This window comes from Dermochelys coriacea, chromosome 5 (assembly GCF_009764565.3).
Source record: "Dermochelys coriacea isolate rDerCor1 chromosome 5, rDerCor1.pri.v4, whole genome shotgun sequence".
Lineage (NCBI taxonomy): Eukaryota > Metazoa > Chordata > Testudines > Dermochelyidae > Dermochelys > Dermochelys coriacea.
The window spans coordinates 103774995-103798440 of record NC_050072.1 but is presented as its reverse complement, the minus strand read 5'-3'; the positions used below and the strand labels follow the sequence as shown (position 1 = coordinate 103798440).

The window sequence follows — 23446 nt, the reverse complement described above, 5'->3', positions numbered from 1 at the left end:
AAATAGTTTACAGTTACAAAAACAAGATAAAATAGTTGCATTGTTTGAGGATATGATATGGGTTACATTACACAACTAGCAGATACCAAGACTTGGGGACAAAAAATTAACTGGTTTCTACATAAATATCTCCTGCTAGAAGAAAATATGTTTAAGCAAAAGGTCTTCCTCTTGCCTCTCAAAATGATATGAGAATGATATAAACAAGAGGATCTGTTTATCTGAAGTTCAGTTTGTCAAAGTACAGCAGTTAGATTTTCTTGTATTCTGTGCATATTGGCCACATTCTTGGGAAGATTGCAGTGGTGTATTATTGCATGTCAGAGATGAGGGAGGCTTAGCTATTAACCAAATACAAAGGGTACAGAAGGAAATAGTCAGGCAGAGGAATGAGGAAATGGATGGATTAAAATATTTCCATAAAATATTTTTACTGTTTACACTCGTTAATTATTAATGTTGATGGGGAAACTGTTTTGATTTACGTGTAGTATGTTGATTTGGAATAAATTATTCACTACTTATCTGCAATTATTCCTTTCAGCCAATTCTGGAACAATTCTGCCCTTTCCCCAGTTTTACACGAGTATGATTCCATTGACTTCGCTGGAGTATCTCCTGATTTACACCAGTATGAGTGAGAGGAGAAATAGGATCCTCTTATCATTTCAAATAACAAATATTATTCACTATTTTATAAATGTTAGTTTTCCTTATGTAAGCAGGGGAATAGTCCCGCTCTTGTGAGGAACTTTCCTGGCTTCTGCACTACCCCGGTGAAGTGGGCTAGCGAAAGGATCCGAGTCCTCACTCCCACTTTCTTTACCCAGTGGCCTCCCTGCCCTTGAGGACTCCCCTTCCACTCTCCTGTCTGGCAGAGTCCTCGTAACCCCAACAAGGCTGGGCCCAGGATTCCTGGGGGGCTCAACCCCCAACCTTGTTGTGGTCACCTAAGACAGGGGCTAGGGTGTCCCCACTCCGGGGTACTCTCTCTGCACTGGAACTTCTCTGGCCCACTGACCATTACATACAAGTTAAAGCAAATGCAAGTTATTTAATCAACAATTAATTTTAAAAAGAATAAGGAATAATGGGAAAGGTTAAAGGAAACACATCAACCCGCTCTGTGGCAGGGAACATCACAAACAGTGTCTCTGGAATGTCAGGGCAGTTCACAGTCTGTTCCTTGTAAGTCCCAGGCCTTCTTCTCAGGCCCTGGCTGTGCTGCAGGGATGCTGTGGGTTGGACACTTGCTCTGGTGGTGGCCACACGCTCTCAGGCTCTAAGTGGTAGGACCTTTCTTCCCAGTGTCGCCCCCGCCCTGTCAAGGTTACGATCCAAGCCTGACCTGCAGAGCCTCTTGGCTGAGGTGTCTCCCTGTGCTGGGCCTGCTGCCCAGGGTCCCCCTCGGTCTCCTCAGCTGCTCACCGCACCCAGCTCCAGACTGCTCCAGCCCCAGCTCCACCACTCTGTCTCTTCGCTGCTGCTGCTCTGCCTCCAGCAACCTGGGCTGCTTCTTTGGCCCCTCTGCCTCTGGTTGCTGCAGCTCTGCTCCTAGGACAGGTCTGCTCTGCAGGCTGCTTCTGTGACTCTGCTCCCAGCACTGACCTGCTTCGTGGGCTGCTTTTCTGGCCCCTCTGGCTCTGGTTGTTGCAGCTCTGCTCCCAGGACAGGGTCTGCTCTCTCTGGGCTGTGCCCCTGGCTTTGGGGCTGCAGCTCTGCTCCCAGGAAAGGGTCTGCTCTCTCTGGGCTGCTTTTCTGGTCCCTCTGGATCTGTCACAGCTCTGATCCCCAGCTTAGCTTGGGCCCCTACTTTCTCCTTAGCTCGGCCCCACTCTGTCTGACCCAGGCAATTCCAGCTCACACAGAGGATGGGACCTCCCTGGCCTCCTGACTCCCTGATTAGCCTGCTCGCCCTATCATTCAGGCTGACCTGGAGCATTGGTCTCTCCCCATTTGTCCTGGGGGTTGTCAGTCTCAAGGTCCTGATTCCCCATTGACCCTTCCCCCTTTTTAGTACTGGGAGCTAGCAACTAAAACACCCCCACTGAATGTTAGTAAGGGGGCAACAGTCCCCTTACTCTTAGAATTCAAGGCCTAATTCAAAACCCACTGAAATCAGTGGAAAGGCTCCCATTTATTTCAGTTGAAGTAAAGAAGACAGGGCTGAACCTCCACTGAACCTGTGTCATCATTTACATCTGTGTAAAGGAAATGTAAAATGCTACCTTTCTGCTTTGGTAGTATTTTATACCCACCGGTACATTCACTGTGCATTAACAAAGGAACGAAATGGTGAGAGCTGATGATAGCAGATTCCTAGTTGATAATGAATGTTTCTTTGATGGTAGAGATTGTGACCCCAGCCCTTCTTCATAAAAACAAAAGCATAATGAAAAATTGACCACAGACAATATTCACTCCCTTCTAGTTCTGAGTTAGAGGAATTGAAAGCCAAAAGTTTCCCATTAGCAGTGAGGTATATTTATGGCATAGTCCCACCACTAAAATTTACTTAAACGCTTCTCTCTGAAATTCATAGGTTCATAGATACTAAGGTCAGAAGGGACCATTCTGATCATCTAGTCCGACCTCCTGCACAGCGCAGGCCACAGAATCTTACCCACCCACTCCTATGAAAAACCTCACCTATGTCTGAGCTATTGAAGTCCTTAAATCATGGTTCAAAGACTTCAAGGAGCAGAGAAGCCTCCCTCAAGTCAACCATGCCCCATGCTACAGAGGAAGGCAAAAAACCTCCAGGGCCTCTCCAATCAGCCCTGGAGGAAATTCCTTCCTGACCCCAAATATGGCAATCAGCTAAACCCTGAGCATATGGGCAAGATTCACCAGCCAGATACTACAGAAAATTCTTTCCTGGGTAACTCAATTCCCATCCATCTAATATCCCATCTCAGGGGATTAGTCCTATTTACCCTGAATATTTAAAGATCAATTACTTACCAAAATCCCATTATCCCATCATACCATCTCCTCCATAAACTTATCAAGTAGAATCTTAAAACCAGATAGATCTTTTGCCCCCACTGCTTCCCTTGGAAGGCTATTCCAAAACTTCACTCCTCTGATGGTTAAAAACCTTCGTCTGATTTCAAGTCTAAACTTCCTGGTGGTCAGTTTATACCCATTTGTTCTTGTGTTCTCATTGGTGCCTAGCTTAAATAATTCCTCTCCCTCTCCTGTATTTATCCCCCTGATATATTTATAGAGAGCAATCATATCTCCCCTCAACCTTCTTCTAGTTAGAGTAAACAAGCCAAGCTCCTTAAGTCTCCTTTCATAAGACAAGTTTTCCATTCCTCGGATCATCCTAGTAGCCCTTCTCTGTACCTGCTCCAGTTTGAATTCATCCTTTTTGAACATGGGAGACCAGAACTGCACACAGTATTCTAGGTGAGGTCTCACCAGTGCCTTGTATAATGGTACTAAAACCTCCTTATCCCTACTGGAAATGCCTCTCCTGATGCATCCCAAAACCACATTAGCTTTTTTCACAGCCATATCACATTGGCAGCTCATAGTCATCCTATGATCAACCAATACTTCAAGGTCCTTCTCCTCTTCTGTTACTTCTAATTGATGCGTCCCCAACTTATAACTAAAATTCTTGTTATTAATTCCTAAATGCATAACCTTACACTTCTCACTATTAAATTTCATCCTATTACTATTACTCCAGTTTACAACGTCATCCAGATCCTCCTGTATAATATCCCGATCCTTCTCCGAACTGGCAATACCTCCCAGCTTTGTATCATCTGCAAACTTTATTAGCACACTCCCACTTTTTGTGCCAAGGTCAGTAATAAAAAGATTAAACAAGATTGGTCCCAAAACCGATCCCTGAGGAACTCCACTGGTAACCTCCCTCCAACCTGACAGTTCGCCTTTCAGTAGGACCCATTGCAGTCTCCCCTTTAACCAATTCCTTATCCACCTTTTGATGTTCATATTGATCCCCATCTTCTCCAATTTAACTAATAATTCCCCATGTGGCACGGTATCAAATGCCTTACTGAAATCTAGGTAAATTAGATCCACTGCATTTCCTTTATCTAAAAAATCTGTTACTTTTTCAAAAAGGAGATTAGGTTGGTTTGGCACGATCTACCTTTTGTAAAACCATGTTGTATTTTGTCCCATTTACCATTGACTTCAATGTCCTTAACTAATTTCTCCTTCAAAATTTTTTCCAGGACCTTACATACTAAAGATGTCAAACTAACTGGCCTATAGTTACCCGATCACTTTTTTTTCCTTTCTTAAAAATAGGAACTATATTAGCAATTCTCCAATCATTCGGTACTACTCCTGAGTTTACAGATTCATTAAAAATTCTTGCTAATGGACTTGCAATTTCAGGTGCCAATTCCTTTAATATTCTTGGATGAAGATTATCTGGGCCCCCCGATTTAGTCCCATTAAGCTGTTTCAGTTTCGCTTCTACCTCAGATATGGTAATATCTACCATATCCTCATTCCCATTTGTCATGCTACCATTATCCCTAAGATCCTCTTTAGCCTTATTAAAGACTGAGGCAAAGTATTTGTTTAGATATTGGGCCATGCCTAGATTATCTTTAACCTCCACTCCATCCTCAGTGTTACGCGACCCCACTTCTTCTTTCTTAGTTTTCTTCTTATTTATATGGCTATAGAACCTTTTACTATTGGTTTTAATTCCCTTTGCAAGGTCCAACTCTACTCAACTTTTAGCCTGTCTCACTTTATCCCTACATGTTCTGACCTCAATTAGGTAGCTTTCCTTGCTGATCCCTCCCATCTTCCACTCCCTGTATGCTTTCTGCTTCTTCTTAATCACCTCTCTGAGATGCTTGCTCATCCAGCTTGGTCTACAACTCCTTCCTATGAATTTTTTCCCCTTTCTTGGGATACAGGCTTCCGATAGCTTCTGCAGCTTTGATTTAAAGTAATCCCAGGCCTCCTCTACCTTTAGATCCATAAATTCTTCAGTCCAATCCACTTCCCTAACTAATTTCCTTAATTTTTGAAAGTCAGCCCTTTTGAAATCAAAAACCCTAGTTGCAGATTTATTTTTGTTAATCCTTCCATTTAGTTTGAACTGAATTAGCTCATGATCACTTGAGCCAAGATTGTCCCCTACAACCATTTCTTCTATGAGGTCCTCGCTACTCACCAAATTAAATCTAAAATGGCATCCCCTCTAGTCGGTTCAGCAACTACTTGATGAAGGAATCCATCAGCTATCACATCTAGGAAAATCTGAGCCCTATTATTATTACTAGCACTGGTCCTCCAGTCTATATCTGGGAAGTTAAAATCTCCCATGATCACACAGTTTCCATTAGTATTTACTTTATTAAAGACATTAAAAAGGGCTCTATCCATATTCAAATTAGATCCTGGAGGTCTATAGCACACCCCAAGCACTATCATAGGAGAGGCTTTAATAGTTTTCTTCCCCAATGTAATTTTTGCCCAGACGGACTCTGTCTTATCCATTGCATTGCTTCTTATTTCTTTACATTCTACCTCATCATTGATATACAATGCTACTCCACCACCTTTACCTTTGTTTCTGTCTTTCCTAACCAGCACATACCCTTCAATACCTGTAGTCCAGTCATGACTACTATTCCACCATGTTTTCTCTTTTTTCCCTTTCAGAGACCAACTGAATATTTTGAACCTTATCTTGCAGTTATTACATGCTCTTAATTCCCATCAACTTCAAGGGAGTTACATGCATATAGGGACTGCAAGACCAGACCCTTTACTCACAAGTAAAAAATTCAATGTAATGTATTGTTGGGCTTGTGTCTCTTTGTTTAACAGCTCCTTTTTGCACCGATCACCTTTCTAACTTTTTTGGCAGGTAAATTCCAAAGAGCTCATGGTTAATCATGTATAAACAACAGTCTAATTGTATGGTTTCAAATTTTCATTTGACCAGCTAAACAAAAATATGGCCTGTCCCCCAAAAGAAACCTGATAATCTCATAGTCTTTGGTTTCCTGCTTCTCTCTCCTTGAATTTAAGAAATTGGATGTTGTTATTGTTTCTTAACATTTCTAGAGAGTGGCATAGGGCGTGTAGCACTGAGGAAAATATCAGATCACATTTGCCAGGTTTCTGAGGCAGGACTCTTCTTTCCAAAAGCTAAAAAACAAGTTCACCGAGCTAAATTATGCATTTTCTTTACAAATCACTTTGTCTATTTTTCTTTCTGCTATATACAGAGGCTATTCAAGCATTCACAGTTGTGATATACTAGCAAATTACAATTGGTTTCTTCTGTTACTATAGCATGCTTTTCCAGGGTGGTTGGGTGGGGGTTTTTTTGTTTTTTTTTGGAAACCCATTTGTCTCTTATGGTACAGAAAACTTGTTGGGCTTCCCAGGATGGACAGACCTTATAAAATGACAGCAGCTGATGAATTATTTTTGGTGTGGAGTGAAAAGGTGCATATTATTGCCAAGAGGACAGGGGGCAACCTATGTTATTTTCCTGACTTGTTTCCAGTTAGAACTTAGCCAAAACATAGGAACATCTATTAAATAGTAAGTTCTTTACTCTTTGTTTAGGACTAAGTGCAAATGATTAGCCAAGAAAGAAAAAAATCCCTCTGTTTCCTTTGGGTTTGGTTGAGCCTCCCTGAGAAGAATTCATAGTAACCCCCAGAGGCAGGTGTACATAAGAACATAAGAATGGACACACTGGGTCAGACCAATGATCCATCTAGCCCAGTATCCTGTGTATTGGCATTGGCCAATGCTAGGCACTTCAAAGGGAATGAACAGAAAAGGGAAACCATCATGCGATCCATCCCTGTCTTCCACCCGCTGCTTCTGTCAGTCAGAGGCTAGGGACACCTAGAGTTGCATCTCTGGTCATCTTGGTTAATAGCCATTGATAGGCATATCCTCCATGAATGTATCTAATTCTTTTTTAATTCAGTTATAGTTTTGGCCTTCACAGCATCCCCTGGCAAGGGGTTCTACAGGTTGCCTGTGTGTTGCATGAAGAAGTACTTCCTGTTGTTTGTTTTAAACCTGTTGTCGATTAATTTCATTGGGTGGGCCCTGATTCTTGCATTATGTGATTGAGTAAATAGCACTTCCTTATTCACTTTCTCCACACTGGTCATGATTTTATAGACCTCTGTCATAGCCCCCCTTAGTTGTTTCTTTTCCAACCTGAACAGTCCCAGAATTTTGAATCTCTTTTTACATGGAAGCTATTCCATAACATTAATCACATTTGCTGCTCTTCTTTGTACCTTTTCCAATTCTAATATTCCTTTTTTGAGGAGGAGTGACCAGAAATGCATGCAGTACTCAAGATGTGGGCATTCCATGAATTTACATAGTGGCATTATGAAAATATGCAGCATATTTACTGTCTTATTATCCATCCCTTTCCTAATGGTTCCTAACATTCTGTTAGCTTTTTTGGCTGTTGCGCACATTGAGTTTCCAGAGCACTATCCACAATGACTCCAAGATTTCTTTCTTGAGTGGTAACAGCTAATTTAGATCTCATTATTTCATATGTATAGTTGGGATTATGTTTTCCAATGTGCATCACTTTGCATTTTATTAACATTGAATTTCATTGGCCATTTTGTTGCCCACACACCCAGTTTTGTGAGATCCCATTGTAACTCCGCTTTGGACTTAACTATCTTGATTAATTTTGTATCATCTGCCAATTTACCATCACACTATTTACCCCTTTCTTCAGATCATGTATGAATATGTTGAACAGCACTGGTCCCAGTACGGGACCCTGGGGGACACCACTATTTACCTCTCTCCACTCTGAAAACTGGTCATATATTCCTATCTTTTGCTTCCTGTCTTTTAGCCAGTTGCTGCTTCATGAGAGGACCTTCTTTCTTATCCTATGACTGCTTACTTTGCTTAAGAGCCTTTGGAGAGGGACCTTGTGAAAGGTTTTCTGAAAGTTCATGTACAGTGTATGTACTGGATCACCCGTACTACATGTTTGTTGACCCCCTTCAAAGAATTCTAATGAATTGGTGAGGAATGATTTTCCTTTACAGCCAGAGAGCTGCTGTTTTGATACATGGAAGCTCCCTCACTGGAGGTTTTCAAAGGTTTTCACCTGTCTTGGATGGTTTAGATCCAACAAATCCTGCATCTTCACAGGGAGTTGATGACCCTTGCTGTCCCTTCTAACCCTATGGTTCTATGATTCTATAGGTAGCGCTAAGATGTGCTATATGGAATTATCTTTAGATACTCACTTTCAGGGATTCCAACCTCCTTTCCATGAATGTGATCCCCACCCATAAAGAACTGTGTAACAGCTTCCTGTGCTTCAGTGTTAATTTTAACATTTTTACTTGGAGCATTTCAGGGCCTGTTTCATGTTCTTTGACTATTAAGGGGGTTTTTAATGAATTTTCCTTGTTCTGCAGAGAACAGCTTGGCAGAGTATTAAACTATAGCCAGTCAGATCATTAAGAAATTACTGCCATTCTGCTGTTAGATTAGGGATGGAAAGGGAGTTTGAAAGCTGTCAATGCTTGTAATTTATATGTAGCCCTGCTACCTTGTGGATTGACCCTTTCAGGTTGCACAAACAGCACAATCAGGTCAGCAGTTGGTGAAATCCACAGAACACACACAGGTGCTGTTGGAAATGGTGATTCAGTAGGTGGTATCATGGAGTGGGAGATAAGATCCAGAGCTTCCCGATGTAAGGGGACCAAGTAGTAATGTTGATCACTGTAGTAGTTTTGTTACTTCTAAAAATAGGTAATGTTGGCATGGAGCACTGAACCAATGCTCTAGCTTTGTGATAGGGATGCTATGCTGATGGATATGAAAAAACTTATAGTAGTTAAAGATTTCATGTTATTTCTTGTAAGAAGAGTATTACTAATCCTTATATCCCCATCAGATTTCAGGTTGGGCTATTAAGGGCTGCCTGATTTCTTTCCCCTTGTAGTTCCAATTAGACACAGTATTCTTCCCTTCCCTTCCTAAATGGTATAGTATTGATACAGTGTGTCTGCTTAAATGGCTGTCACATTTCTCTCTCTCACTCACTCTGCATTTTGGTGGTAGGTGATGTGCTTACTATGTAAGATTTGTACATTAGTTTAGGTTTATACAGCACATTAGGATCCTTAAGGATAAAAGACCCTGTGTAAATGTAAGCTATTTCCATTATTACTCCTCAGATAAAGAGAAAGACAATAGTTTAAAAAGAAGTGTAGAACTGTGAAACTGACATAAATAAACCTTACTCACTCTTTTTTGAAATGTTTGCCACATCATGTGGAGTTTCTTGAATGAGTTTGCTTTGATCATTTCCTCCCAGTTTTAAAGGGAATCTAGTTTGATCAGGAGGAGATTGAAGGGTATGGATTTTTTTTCCTAAGCCTGCCTTTGCTATGAATGCCTTAACATGCCTTCTTGTGAAGTTCAGAACCCTTTGAGCACTCTTAATAAGAAACATATGTCAGGGTTATATGCTAGAACTCATAGACAGAAGGTAGAGAATAATTTAAATCAGTAGTAAGGGACTTCTCATCGTGTTCACCCTGTGTTCTCCTTTCTGGCTTGGGGAGGATTTGGAACAAAGAACAAATAGAGATATAAATAATTTTAGTACTTATACGTAACTGTAATGTCAGTGGAATCATTTACTTTATATCATCTGCCTTTCATGTACTTGATATGTATTTAAACTCATTCATCTTCTCTTCTATGAACAAAAGTGAGCTGTTAAACTTCCCTTTGGTAATCTTAAATCATCATCTTTAGGACACAAAATATTCTGAATGTTTTGTGGTTATGTCCCACTTGCCTATACTCCTGATAGTTTCCCATACTGCTGTGTAATAGTCCATCAATTTGAATCATGGCAACATAGATGAAAGGCTTTTAAAGAACTAGCTATGTCTGTGTGGTAGGAGGGAGCTCTGGGAAGTTCTTCTGTACAGTGGGAGCCCTAAGAGAAACTCTGACTCTCATAGAATTTCTCTCAGTGCTCCAAACTTCCATTGGACTGCAGGCTGCAGCGGCAGGTCTTTCCCACTTGGCAGCGCATACAACATGCACTCCGCTCTACACCTCTGCTGTCTGTGCGGGCTAAGGAGTTATGGGCCTGCCTTTGTGCCCAGTCCTTTCATATAGCTAATGATACTAGTGGTGCAATGGGTCTCCAGATCTGGAGCCTCTCCCGGCAGGATTCTGGATGCAGGGTGTGCATGTGAGCAGACCCCCAGAGCTCTGCAGGGATGGACTCAAATCGTTCCCTAATTATGGCTCAACTATTCCTGGGAGTCTTATCTCACTTTGAATAACACCATGAAGGTGATTGTGTAACCTTCTTCAGAAGCTTGCTCTTTACCCAGATTGTTCTTACAGTGGTTTCCCCAATATTGAACCTAGATGGTCCCTCTTGCTATTCAAGCCTATTCGTTCTCCTTCTGTCCTTGTTTGATTAGCATGCATAATTGATTCCATTTTAGAACATCGCTTTATATATTTGCAGAAAATTATAGGGCCCTCAGTCATCTTACCTCCCTATTAAGGATGCTCAGTTCCAATAATTTCTCCTCAGTGGTACCATAGAAATGGGCGCAACATAATTTGTGAATTCTCTGTTCTTGTCATGTGTAAAAGGGACATGGAAACTAATCTGTCTCATTTATTTTTAGGAGGTCTTGGCTGTGGGCCTCGGGGCAAGTCCATTGGAAAAGGCAGCTGCAACAATCTAGTTGTCACCAGCAGTCCCATGATGGTTCAGCGACTGGGACCTATATCACCTCCTGCAAACCAGGTCTCAACAGCATGCAACCAGATCAGTCCTAGCTTACAGAGGGCTATGAATGCTTCAAACCTGAATATACCTCCATCAGATACAAGGTTCTGAGTTACATTTCTTCTCTTCAGTATTACAAAAGAGCATATTAATTTTACTGTCATTTAAGTACTTATACTCATCAGAACAGGTTGTGTTTAAATGGAGTTACTCTATTCCATTATATCAGTGATGCTAGTCTGGATTTACATCACTGTAACTAAGGCTACGTCTACACTACAGAGCCTATGGTGCCAGTATAGTCCCCTGGTGTAGCTGCAGCCTACAGTGACAGAAGGAATTTTTCTGTTGGGGTGAGATCACTGCCTCCCTGAGTGAAGTTAACTATATCAACAGAAGTTCCATAGCTCCTCCATCAACATATCTACATCTGTACAGAGGGTTTTGTTGGCATATCTGTGTTGGTCGGGGTGTGGGTTTTGTTTCACACCCCAGACCAACATAGCTATGCTCATATAGCTTCTAGGTATAGACCAAACTTAACAGCAGAACTTGGTCCAAAGCTTCGATGCTTTGTCGTTCTTTTACTGGATGAAGACTTTCATAACTGCAAAAAAATTACTTTTTTTACAATGAAAAAATTATGGCTCAGTAGGTGAGTTGTGGGATGGAAACAGCAAAACTCCTAATAATAAATCCTATTGGTGCAGGATTTCACTGTATTTTATGTCTGGTACAGTACTTTGTATGTTGTGCCAGTGCTTACCAAATTATACTAATGTCAAACTCATGGTGCAGTGTCTCCATGAATTTGTAAACTAAAATATGGCTATTGACATTGCAAATGAAAATATTATAGAATCATAGACATTAAGGAAAGAAAAGCACTCTTATATAGTGCTTATTACTTACACCTTACTACTAATATAGCATGTCCCTGACAGACTAGTTGTATAAACACTTGGTAGAATTTTCAAAAGTGCCTAAGTGACATAGGAAGTTGTTCCATTTTCAATAACACCTAAGTCACTTAGGAACTTTTGAAAATTAGACTTAGCCTCCTAAGTGACTTAGGTGCTTTTAAGAATTTTTGTCAGTGTGTCTAACCATTGTGTTCAGTGCTGAAATGTATTTTTTTATTTACAAAATGCAACTGTTACTGTTTTTTAAAATATCTCGTACTGTATCTCATTACTTCACTGCAAGTTCAGGAGTTATCTTTAAATAGTTAAAAACAATACTAATATTTGGCTAGGTTGAAACCTTGTTTTAATCTACTTGTAAGCTATATTGTGAAGAGGGGATTTCCATAATTTTACCACTGAAGATTGTGCCTGTAGGACCTCCATATGTTTGCAGACTTGCAAATTAACTGCTCATCCAGTGTGTGTCACTGTGAACCATTCAGATCCAAGGCCATGTGTTTGAGCCAAAAGCCATCATGATTAGTGTGACAGCAGTCATAATGTAGTTACAGTTAAAGCCACATATATGTGTGTTGTTTATGTATATACTCAGGTTTTTAAATGTGTCACTTTTATTGAGTTTAAGCTGTGCCTTCCACCTATTCATTTTTAGGCTCTTCTTTTGCTGAATTTTAATTCATTTGGGTGATTTCATTTTAAGGAGACATTTGCTAAAGATTAACTGAAATCATCAGCCTGTCAGAATTCAAGGTCCTGTATTTCTCCTTTTAATAATGTGGCAGTAACTAACACAAATGGATCCCACAGGAAATTCCAATATTTTAACATTTGTTTTTGTCCTGCATTGGAGTGAAAAGTCAAAATATTGAAACTTGTTCCAAAAAGTTTCAATTCAGAAAAGTTGAAATGTTTCATTTTGGTTGGTTCAACACTAAACCACTTCTGCCTGATCTGCAGCAGTGTCACAGTGTGTGTTGTAATTGGGGGCCTCATAACCCCATTCTTCTGTATGAGTTGGGCTGGCCTATGTCTCTTGTGATGCCCCGCAATGCCATAGTACACTCTGGCAGCTCAGCCTGATGCAAATTAATGTTCAAAGGGACCAAAACTAAATGTTTCATTTTGATTTTCCCAATGGGACCAGGACTGGGACCTAGGAAGTGCAGGGAATTCTTTCAGGGGAAACAAAGAATGCTGAACTCAGGTGATCATACATGAGTAAAGGAAAACAAGATTTTCGCTCTTGTTTCATGTTTACTTCTAGGTTTCAATTCGGCAGTTCATATTGCAGCACTGTTGCATTTCAAATTATAGAGAGAACAAGTAATTATATTCATAAATAGAAATGCCTTGTTGGTAAACTTAAAAGATTCTGGTCCAAATCCTCAATTGGTCTAAACTGAAGTAAATGGAGCTGTGCCAATTTACACCAGCTGAGGATCTGGCTCTCTGTGTTACATAACTATTTCAGAACCTCAGTCTTTACACTAGTACATAGAGTGTTGATTACGGTGTTGGGATACCCTGTAAATATTTACTCATCAGCGTGGGACAGATTTTCAAATGAGTTCAGCATTTTGGTTGCTGACAATCTGTTTCTAATTGTGAACACTGAACACTTGACATTCTGGCCATAATCAAGTTTAATTTTATAAAGTGCAACTTTAAAAAAAAATTAACATGAGCATCCACTTGCATTTAAAACAGTTCAATATCTTTCTGAATGAGCCTGGGCCGGATGCACATGTTTCAGTTTATTTGTAAAGGAGGAACAGCAATGCCAAATTAATTAAGCTAAAAAATCCCCAATTTTATTTTCTAGAGAAATACACAACCTACCATGTAAAAATCAAATGTTATTACACTTTACTTGCAGATGGTAAGTACATCTCTGTTTAGGGCCAGAGCATAGTAGTATTCAGGGCCACACTGCAGCCTAGAACTTTTGCCCTTGCAGGTGCCTAAACAAAAGCAAGAGTTCTCCCCTTACATGAGTGTGCTGACTACTGGACCTTGGGACCAGGCATGCAGAAGCAACTTTGGGATGCTGCACAGCCATTTATTCCCCACTCTGGAACAGCTTGCTGAGGAGTGGCTGTGAATAGGTAGCTCCACCTCCTACCAGAACAAAGCACATCAGCTAGCAGAACTAAGACAGTCCCTGGGAGCTGCAACTTACTATCTCCTAGGAGCAGGGAGGCAATTATGACTCCCTCAGTCTGTATCTTTCCTGAGATGCTCCTGGAGTGGTTTGTCCGTGTGATACAGTATAGCCCTCAATGAGCCCAAATAAGTGTTAGCTGACACTTTTGATCAATTGACTCCTGACCACTGTAAAATGCTTGTTATTTTAAGCAACAGGAGAATTCACACAGGCCCTACCTCCCAGGTTAAGGAAAGTAAGTGTTTCAGTAGAAACAAACACAGTGAGGATTTTTCAGCTGTAAACTGTATAACTGTGTATAATTGAGTGTCAAAAGCCATCTAGGTTTCTCTTGCCTAGTGTTTCATACACTCCTCAAACTTTACTAATCTGATCAAAAGTTCTACCAATCTCAGAGGTGAAAAGTTGTAGTATCAAACAGAATCATGTCAAGGACAGCCAGTATACAATTGCATCATTTGTGTAATCTTTGGTAAACATTACCTTGTTCACTGGAAATATCACACCAGCCATTGTTTAGAGTCTGCTCCTGCTCATGCTGAATTCAGTGATAAGAATTTTATTGATTTAAATGGGAGTAGGATTTGGCCTTAATCAAAACTGATAGCAAAACTGTGAACTATATATCTATATCTATATCTTTTTCACATACATTCACTACTGGTGCAACTAAAGCTGGAATTTTGGCTTTATTTGTATTGAGTCTTGCCTCTACTGCTGACACCATTGTCCCATTATGACATTAGTGTTGTACCTCTACCAAATAATAGCAGAATTCTGGGGCCTTGTAAATTGATTTCCCAGAGGAGGAAAGATCAGAGATGTGGAGTCTGGGTATACTCTAACTGTAATTTTCTTTAATTACACGCATACCCCAGTTCTGAGATGAGATGGTCAAAAAGCATGTAGGGCAATCTTAGCCCAACACCAATGCCTGGTTCCTACGGCTGAACTCTTCCTCAAGAATTGACTCTAATCAGATACCAAGGCAGAGAAGAATCTCTCCTGCTGTTTGCACTGCTCCCTCTCTCTTGAAAGGTTTCAGAGTAGCAGCCGTGTTAGTCTGTATTCGCAAAAAGAAAAGGAGTACTTGTGGCACCTTAGAGACTAACAAATTTATTAGAGCATAAGCTTTCATGAGCTACAGCTCACTTCATCGGATGCATTTGGTGGAAAAAACAGAGGAGAGATTTATATATACACACTCAGAGAACATGAAACAATGGGTTTATCATACACACTGTAAGGAGAGTGATCACTTAAGATAAGCCATCACCAGCAACAGGGGGGGGAAAGGAGGAAAACCTTTCATGGTGACAAGCAAGGTAGGCTAATTCCAGCAGTTAACAAGAATATCAGAGGAACAGTGGGGGGTGGGGTGGGAGGGAGAAATACCATGGGGAAATAGTTTTACTTTGTGTAATGACTCATCCATTCCCAGTCTCTATTCAAGCCTAAGTTAATTGTATCCAGTTTGCAAATTAATTCCAATTCAGCAGTCTCTCGTTGGAGTCTGTTTTTGAAGCTTTTTTGTTGAAGTATAGCCACTCTTAGGTCTGTGATCGAGTGACCAGAGAGATTGAAGTGTTCTCCAACTGGTTTTTGAATGTTATAATTCTTGACGTCTGATTTGTGTCCATTCATTCTTTTACGTAGAGACTGTCCAGTTTGGCCAATGTACATGGCAGAGGGGCATTGCTGGAACATGATGGCATATATCACATTGGTAGATGCTCAGGTGAACGAGCCTCTGATAGTGTGGCTGATGTGATTAGGCCCTATGATGGTATCCCCTGAATAGATATGTGGACAGAGTTGGCAACGGGCTTTGTTGCAAGAATAGGTTCCTGGGTTAGTGGTTCTGTTGTGTGGTGTGTGGTTGCTGGTGAGTATTTGCTTCAGATTGGGGGGCTATCTGTAAGCAAGGACTGGTCTGTCTCCCAAGATCTGTGAGAGTGATGGGTCGTCCTTCAGGATAGGTTGCAGATCCTTGATGATGCGTTGGAGAGGTTTTAGTTGGGGGCTGAAGGTGATGGCTAGTGGCGTTCTGTTGTTTTCTTTGTTGGGCCTGTCCTGTAGTAGGTGACTTCTGGGTACTCTTCTGGCTCTGTCAATCTGTTTCTTCACTTCAGCAGGTGGGTATTGTAGTTGTAGGAATGCATGATGGAGATCTTGTAGGTGTTTGTCTCTGTCTGAGGGGTTGGAGCAAATGCGGTTATATCGTAGCGCTTGGCTGTAGACAATGGATCGAGTGGTATGATCTGGATGAAAGCTAGAGGCATGTAGGTAGGAATAGCGGTCAGTAGGTTTCCGATATAGGGTGGTGTTTATGTGACCATCGCTTATTAGCACCGTAGTGTCCAGGAAGTGGATCTCTTGTGTGGACTGGTCACAGACCTAAGAGTGGCTATCCTTCAACAAAAAAGCTTCAAAAACAGACTCCAACGAGAGACTGTTGAATTGGAATTAATTTGCAAACTGGATACAATTAACTTAGGCTTGAATAGAGACTGGGAATGGATGAGTCATTACACAAAGTAAAACTATTTCCCCATGGTATTTCTCCCTCCCACCCCACCCCCCACTGTTCCTCTGATATTCGTGTTAACTGCTGGAATTAGCCTACCTTGCTTGTCACCATGAAAGGTTTTCCTCCTTTCCCCCCCCCTGCTGCTGGTGATGGCTTATCTTAAGTGATCACTCTCCTTACAGTGTGTATGATAAACCCATTGTTTCATGTTCTCTGTGTGTGTGTATATAAATCTCTCCTCTGTTTTTTCCACCAAATGCATCCGATGAAGTGAGCTGTAGCTCACGAAAGCTTATGCTCTAATAAATTTGTTAGTCTCTAAGGTGCCACAAGTACTCCTTTTCTTCTCTCTTGAAACTGTATCTACACAAAGACTGTGCATAACCCAAACAGAACGGCAACGCAGCATGTCTTCCCAAGAGACAAAACTTGCTTGCACTCTAAGAACAAAAACTTGGAAGGCTATGTGTAATAGCTCCACCTGATACTGCCTGCCATAGCAATATCTGGAATATATGCAAATATAAGATGAGATTTATTTCTCTTTTTGTTCTTGTTTTCTTACTGTAATTTTTGAACAATAAAAGTACATAGTAAAATAATATTAACCAATTGTTTATGGCAGTATATGTGCGTAACATCCAGGTAGACATAATTCTTTAGATTAAAATACAGAAAGAAATACTTATCCCAGGGGCTAAGTGCTCTGACAATTTTTTTCATTATTTAATAGGTTTATTATGCTGTTCATCACAGCCTGTAAATGCCACCCCCCCGCAAGCTTTAATTAATTTAGCCTCTGCCTTGTGCAGTAGATAAGCTATTATCCTAATTTTCCAGAGAGGGAACTGAGACTCAGAGAGACTAAGTAACTTGCATACAGTTATACAAGAAGTGAGTGGCAGAACTGGGAGTAGAAACCAGATCTCCTGAGTACTGATCCAGTGCCTTAATCAAAACTCTGTGCTTCTTAAAAACACAAAATATGCAATGAAAGCAACAAATTCAGCAATTTAACTTGAACCCACATGCTATAACTATCTTAACCAATGATATCTGCCTGTATGTCTAGGTACTTATAAGGCCCCCATCACCTCATCTCTCTTAGAGTACTTCACAAATATTAATGAATTTATCCTCCTAACACCCTCAAAATGGGAAGTTCTATTGTCCCCATGGTACAGATGGGGAACTGAAGCCCAGAGAGATTAAGTGACTTGCCTAAAGTCACCCAGCAAGTCTGTGCTGGAGCTGGGAATTGTAGCCCCATCCTGCCTCTCCTCCTCATGCCTCTTTGAGGAAACCAGCGCCATTATTGGCTTAAGATGTTAGGGTTACACTTAAGAAATCCCAGGTATAAGCAAATTTCCTGATATTTCTGGGAAGAATTTACTTGACAAGATTGGGAAGGAAAGAATTTCTGAAACACATGTTCTGACTTAGCTGTGGAAACATCATAAAAACAAAATTAAAACTCCTCAAACTGTTGCTCTTCTTTATTTTAATTCACTTACTGTGATTTTGTACGGTTAGATATTATCAGCATTTTAACCTTGAGTTATATCTTTAAAGAAGAAAGATATTTACCAGCTTGCCTTCGTTACAGTCTATAATTTCCTTTGAGTTTAATACCTATTTCTCTGCTTATTCATTGGCTTCCAACTTTTCCCACCAACACCTGCCACCAAAAAAGGATGGATAGGCAGGTCAACTCAGCAGAAGTTAATATTTGTTTAATAAGAAGTGGAAGCATAATGTTTTGCACTCCGGGCCTGCTTGTGCTCCCGTTGAATTCAATGGCAAAGTTCTTTGACTTCAGTGATGCAGGATCCAGGGGCATATAGAGTAACTTTCATCCAAGACTCTTAAAGTGTTTTACAGATTTTCAGTTGGCTTCTGAACTATCCAGTGTATGCATGCAGTGCCTGTGTGTGCCTGCAGGTGTAGAAACTGAGCAGGCAAACCTTTGAAAACATAAAATTAGAGGGCATTTTTTAAAAAATTGGCCCTGCTATGACACTATGTGAGACTATGCCAACAGAGAGAAGATAGAAGAACCAGTACATTAGTAATATATAAATTTATGAACCGAACTTTTAAGGTGACTTTCTAAACCCCTGCCTTTCTTTTTCCTGCCTTTATTCCAGGTCCCTCATGTCACGTGAGTCTCTGGCCTCTACAACATTAAGCCTGTCAGAAAGTCAATCAACGCTGAGTGTGAAACATGAGTGGTCTCATGGGTACAGGATTCTTCCTTCCCTTCCTTCCAACCAAGGATCCCAAAATGGCAGTGAGCTAGGGGACATACTGAGTATACCACCTGGAACATCCATGTCCAACAACAGTGTATCTAATTCATTACCCTCTTACTTGTTTGGTATGGAAAATAACCATTCCCCTTACCCGAGCCCTCGCCATTCTTCAACCAGGTCTCATTCGGCCCGCTCCAAAAAAAGAGCCCTCTCTTTGTCTCCTTTGTCCGATGGCATTGGGATTGACTTCAATACAATCATCCGTACATCCCCAACCTCTCTGGTTGCCTACATCAACGGTTCGAGAACATCACCAGCAAACATATCGCCACAGCCTGAGGTCTATGGGCATTTCTTGGGAGTAAGAGGAAGCTGTATTCCCCAGCCTTGCTCTATTCCAAACACTCAGAAAGGCCTTCTTGTGGCTAACAGCAACATCACCCTCCCAGGTTATGGTGAAAATGGGACTGTGGAATACCAGCGGATGCAGCAGTTGGAACAAAGTAGCTTGCAGTCAGCAGTCATGAACAACATGGTGGTTCAACAAGGTATACCTCTGATAGACAGCCAGCCAATGAGCATGTTAAAAAGTGAACGTGTGGATGATTTTTCAGGCAGCACAATTGACATGCCTCCTCCTCCCCCTCTACCACCTCCTCCACCACAAGGTCCACCACCCCCTTACCATGCACATCAACACCGACATCAGCATGACCTCATAAACCATTCCCATCAACTTGCCTTGCCTTCCTCTGCCCAGGGCCCTCTGTTGGATGAGGATGGTGAATTAGATGATTTCAATGGTAAACATTGCTGTCGCTGGATAGATTGCAGTGCTCTGTATGACCAGCAAGAGGAACTTGTGCGGCACATAGAAAAGGTTCATATAGACCAGAGAAAGGGAGAGGACTTCACTTGTTTCTGGGCAGGATGCCCTCGAAGATACAAGCCATTTAATGCCCGATACAAACTGCTGATTCACATGAGGGTTCATTCAGGAGAGAAGCCAAACAAATGCACGGTAAGTCTAAAGTGACAGATCCTGTTGGGTAGAAGTACAGTTCACTGCTTATGAAAGTTTAGATAAGGTTTAATTCTGCACTAATTTTTACTGGTAGACAGAATTTAAAAAAAATTAGAATGAATGAATGAATGACTGCCCATATTTCCACCTACATAGTTAGGGAGAGGTGTTCTCTAATATCAACTCTTTACATTTGACCAGAAATAACTTTTTCTGCCTATCTGAATTATTTCTGAATCCAACCTGAGAAAGACATATGAGACTTTCATAAAGCAAGGAGTAAATGCCAGAGTGTGACCTTGCAGGCATGATAAATACTGTGGAATATTTATTACTGGTTGTAATTAAATTGTCTTGCCTTAGGTTAACACTTCTTCCATGAGCAATTAGCCAATATGCAAGATCTTGGTGGTTGTTTCTGTTAGGAGGAGAAATAGATGATGGAGTCAGGTATTTCTCTGATGCAATCCTGTGTGTTTATAAAGCATGTACAAAAATCCTGTTTCCCTGAACACAGTAGGACTCAAACAACAGGAGACAGCTTTTTTCCTGACAGTTCTACATATCTTTCTGCCAGCACTCTACTCAAAAAGCATTCTCTCAAGGGGTTTTCGCAGGGTCACACTACTGGTGCTTTTCTGGCTATGTCTGGGGCTACCTTGGTGCTGCTCTGTGTGCTCCTTCTCCCTCTTAGAGACATACAGCTGCAAGCAAATTAATCCCCCATCCTTGCATTTACATTCAACCCACAGTGAAACCCTTCTGACATCATAGATCAGATTCCTGAGCAGTCTTATGTGTGTCCTATGTTTTGGGTGGTGGCTTCTAATCTTTCAGCTATCTTGAAACAAAAGGACAGTTAATTTTTCCCTCATCTAGCATGAATGGAAGGCGACTGTTATGCTTACCAGCGTCAGTGAGGTGTCTCCCAACTTCCAGTGCAACACCTCACAACAAATGAACATATATTTTCTAGGAATAACTGCTGATTGGTATTCAACTAGGAGGAACTTACTGGGTTTTCTCTATATCATGTGGAACATAAATCAATCCAAGGAAGCTATTGTCAGTCTGCTTCCAAGTAATTGTTTGTGGGTATAATACGTGGAGAGGAATTCTTCACTTAACATTGTGAAAACCAGTAAAAACCTTACAGGGTGTAATAAAAACATTTGTAAGACTAGTTAGTGCTTTTTTGTCATTTTAAGGTGCCTGAACTTTTCATTGTGACTAAAAGATGCAATATTTATGTCACACCTATCAGAAACACTAAAAATGAATTAATGTTTTACAAGCACAATGTAACCCAAAGGACAACAGGAAGGATTTGCTGCATTGCAGAATTTTTTTTTCAAACTTAAAATGAATAGCATTTCTTTTACCTTAGGATGATTGTGTATAGCAAATGTTCCTGAACCTGACACACTCTGTGTATATAGCATATTCTTCCATGTCACTGGAAGCATGAAATATAATGTGGCAACACAAAGCACAGTTATCACTTACGGAAGAGACTAGGCAAAATGGAGACATGTTTTTTGGGGGGGTTTTAAGTTGGTGCTTTCTGATTTTACAGGATTTCTGCCCTATGCATTAATGTATAATTGCAAGTGTTTTGAATTATGCCTGATTAATTTTAGAGACAAACATACCATGTCTCAACTTATTTTAGTTAATAAAGAAGGTGCTATTCTCCTGTGCTCAGTCAAATGATCTTTGCAGCTGCATCCTGAATGGATGTGAGTAGGGCAAGATTGTATTCTTCAAGGCTAGAGAAAAGGATGTTGCAGCAATTGAGAACTGAGATGATGAGAGCTTAAATGAAAGGTTTAGCTGTGTGGATGGATAAGTAAGGTCATAGCTAACAGACACTATGTGGAAAGAATCTGCAAGGATTAGATATAGCCTGGATATGAAGACTTAGAGAGAAGTCTGAGTCAAAGGTAACAAGCAGGTTATAGGCCTGCGTGAAAGGCAGGATAGCGGAATTGTCCAGAGTGAAGTGACCAAGAACAGAGATGGTGTGGAGGGGTTGGGGGAAAGAAAGGAGGAAGAGTAAGAGCTCTGTTTTAGTCACGTTGCTCTTGAGCTGATGGCTAGACATCCACAAGGAATGTCAGAGACAGGCCAAGATTTTAACTTGGACAGAAAGTGAAATGCCTGGAGTAGAAAGGTAGATCTCAGAGTCATCAGCATATTTCTGTTTGTGAAGAAATAAAGCATGGAGGGAAAAGTGAGGGGGACCAGGAACAGAGCTCTGTGGAAACCTCACAGAAAGCTAAGGGAGTGCAGGCAATGAGGAGGAAAGGGGGAAAGGAAGGTGAGTTGAGGAGAGGGGGGAGGTCACATCATATTTTGTCAATTTTCTCTTGAAATAAATTGACAAGATCCTGTGTTGAGAGAGAAGTTGAGGCAGGAGGGGAAGGTTTGCGGAGTGACTCTAAAGTAACAAAAAAGGTGACTGAGATAATGGACATGGGATTCAGTGAAGCTGGAAAAGTAGAGCTGATTAAGTAGCAAGATGGCAGAACTGAAAGAGGGGGAGAATGAATTTGTAGCGGAGGAAGTCAACCTGGTCATGGGATTTCTTCCAGAGGTGCTCAGCAGCATGAGATCAGGAACAGAAGAAGTGGTTGTTGAGGGGTGAGCCAGGGCTGGGAGTTGGCAGACCCCGAAGAGTCAAGGGTGGAGAGCGAGGATTGGAGAGAATCAACAACCATAATAATGGAAGAAAGGGAAGAGAAGGCAAGGAGGAGAGGACTGAGAGCAGATGAAAAGTCTTCAACACCGATGAACTGGACATCACAGAAAGGTTGAGTGACACAATGTGGGGCAGGGCACTGATGGATGAAGCTGAAAGAGACCAGGTGATGGTCAGAAAAAGGGAAGTCAGCAACGGAGAGATCAGAGAGAGAGCGAGAGCCGTGTGTGGTGAAGATCAAGTCAAGTGAATGGCCCTTTTGGTGAGCTGGGATGCAGGTTGAATTAAGAGGTGAAGGCGAGGAGACATGCAGCTATGGGTTGCACAGGTCATCAACATAAAAGCTGAAGTCACTGAAGCTGAGTGTGGGGGATTGTGAGGAGAGTAAGAGAGAAAGCCAGGAGCTAAAATCAGAGGGAGGAAGAGGAGGAGTTGGTGGGTGTAGATTACAGCAACATGGAGAGCGAGAGAAGAGAAGAGTGAATTGGAGTCTTGCTCAAAAGAGGATAAAGAATGGGAAGAGGAAGGCAGGGGGGGATTGGAAGCACCAAGAATGGGAGAAGAGAAGCTGACGCCACCACTGTGGTCTGAGCCAGAGCAGGAAATGTGAGAAAAGGAGAGAGCTCCATAAAAGAGGGCAACTGCAGATGGCATGTCAGACTAAGGGATCCAGCACTTTGTCAGTGCCAGGAGCTGGAGAGAGTGAGGTAGGAAGAGGCTGCGGATGAGTCTGATCCTTTTAGAGAGGGAGTGGGCATTCCAGAGACAGTAAGAGAAGGAAATGAAATAACTCTCAGGCAATAAGCTAACCACATCGTACTGCATGAACATTTCAGTGAAATGATGGTTCTTAGCACCAGGCAATTGTCTGCAATGGAGAAAAATCCTCCTTTTATTCATGTGTCAGAAAAGGTCATGGTCAGTACATTCATCATCCCATATTCTGTGCACCTGTCTATCTATTGGAGTCCATTGTCAATGTAATATACAGTGTATTTGACTATTTTACCGAATCTCCTAGTATTGTAATGACATTGCTTTTCAA

At 41.3% G+C, this 23446-nt stretch overlaps 1 protein-coding gene across 2 annotated transcripts in view; it reads left to right on the top strand.

Moving 5' to 3' along the window:
* Nucleotides 1-23446, top strand: part of GLIS3 (GLIS family zinc finger 3) — a 259987-nt gene that overhangs the window by 46430 nt on the left and 190111 nt on the right. For both annotated transcript variants that reach the window (XM_038401161.2, XM_038401160.2), the window contains 2 exons: nucleotides 10701-10908; nucleotides 18572-19697. In XM_038401161.2, the coding sequence (XP_038257089.1) occupies nucleotides 10701-10908; nucleotides 18572-19697 (1334 nt within the window). The remainder of the gene's footprint in view (nucleotides 1-10700; nucleotides 10909-18571; nucleotides 19698-23446) is intronic.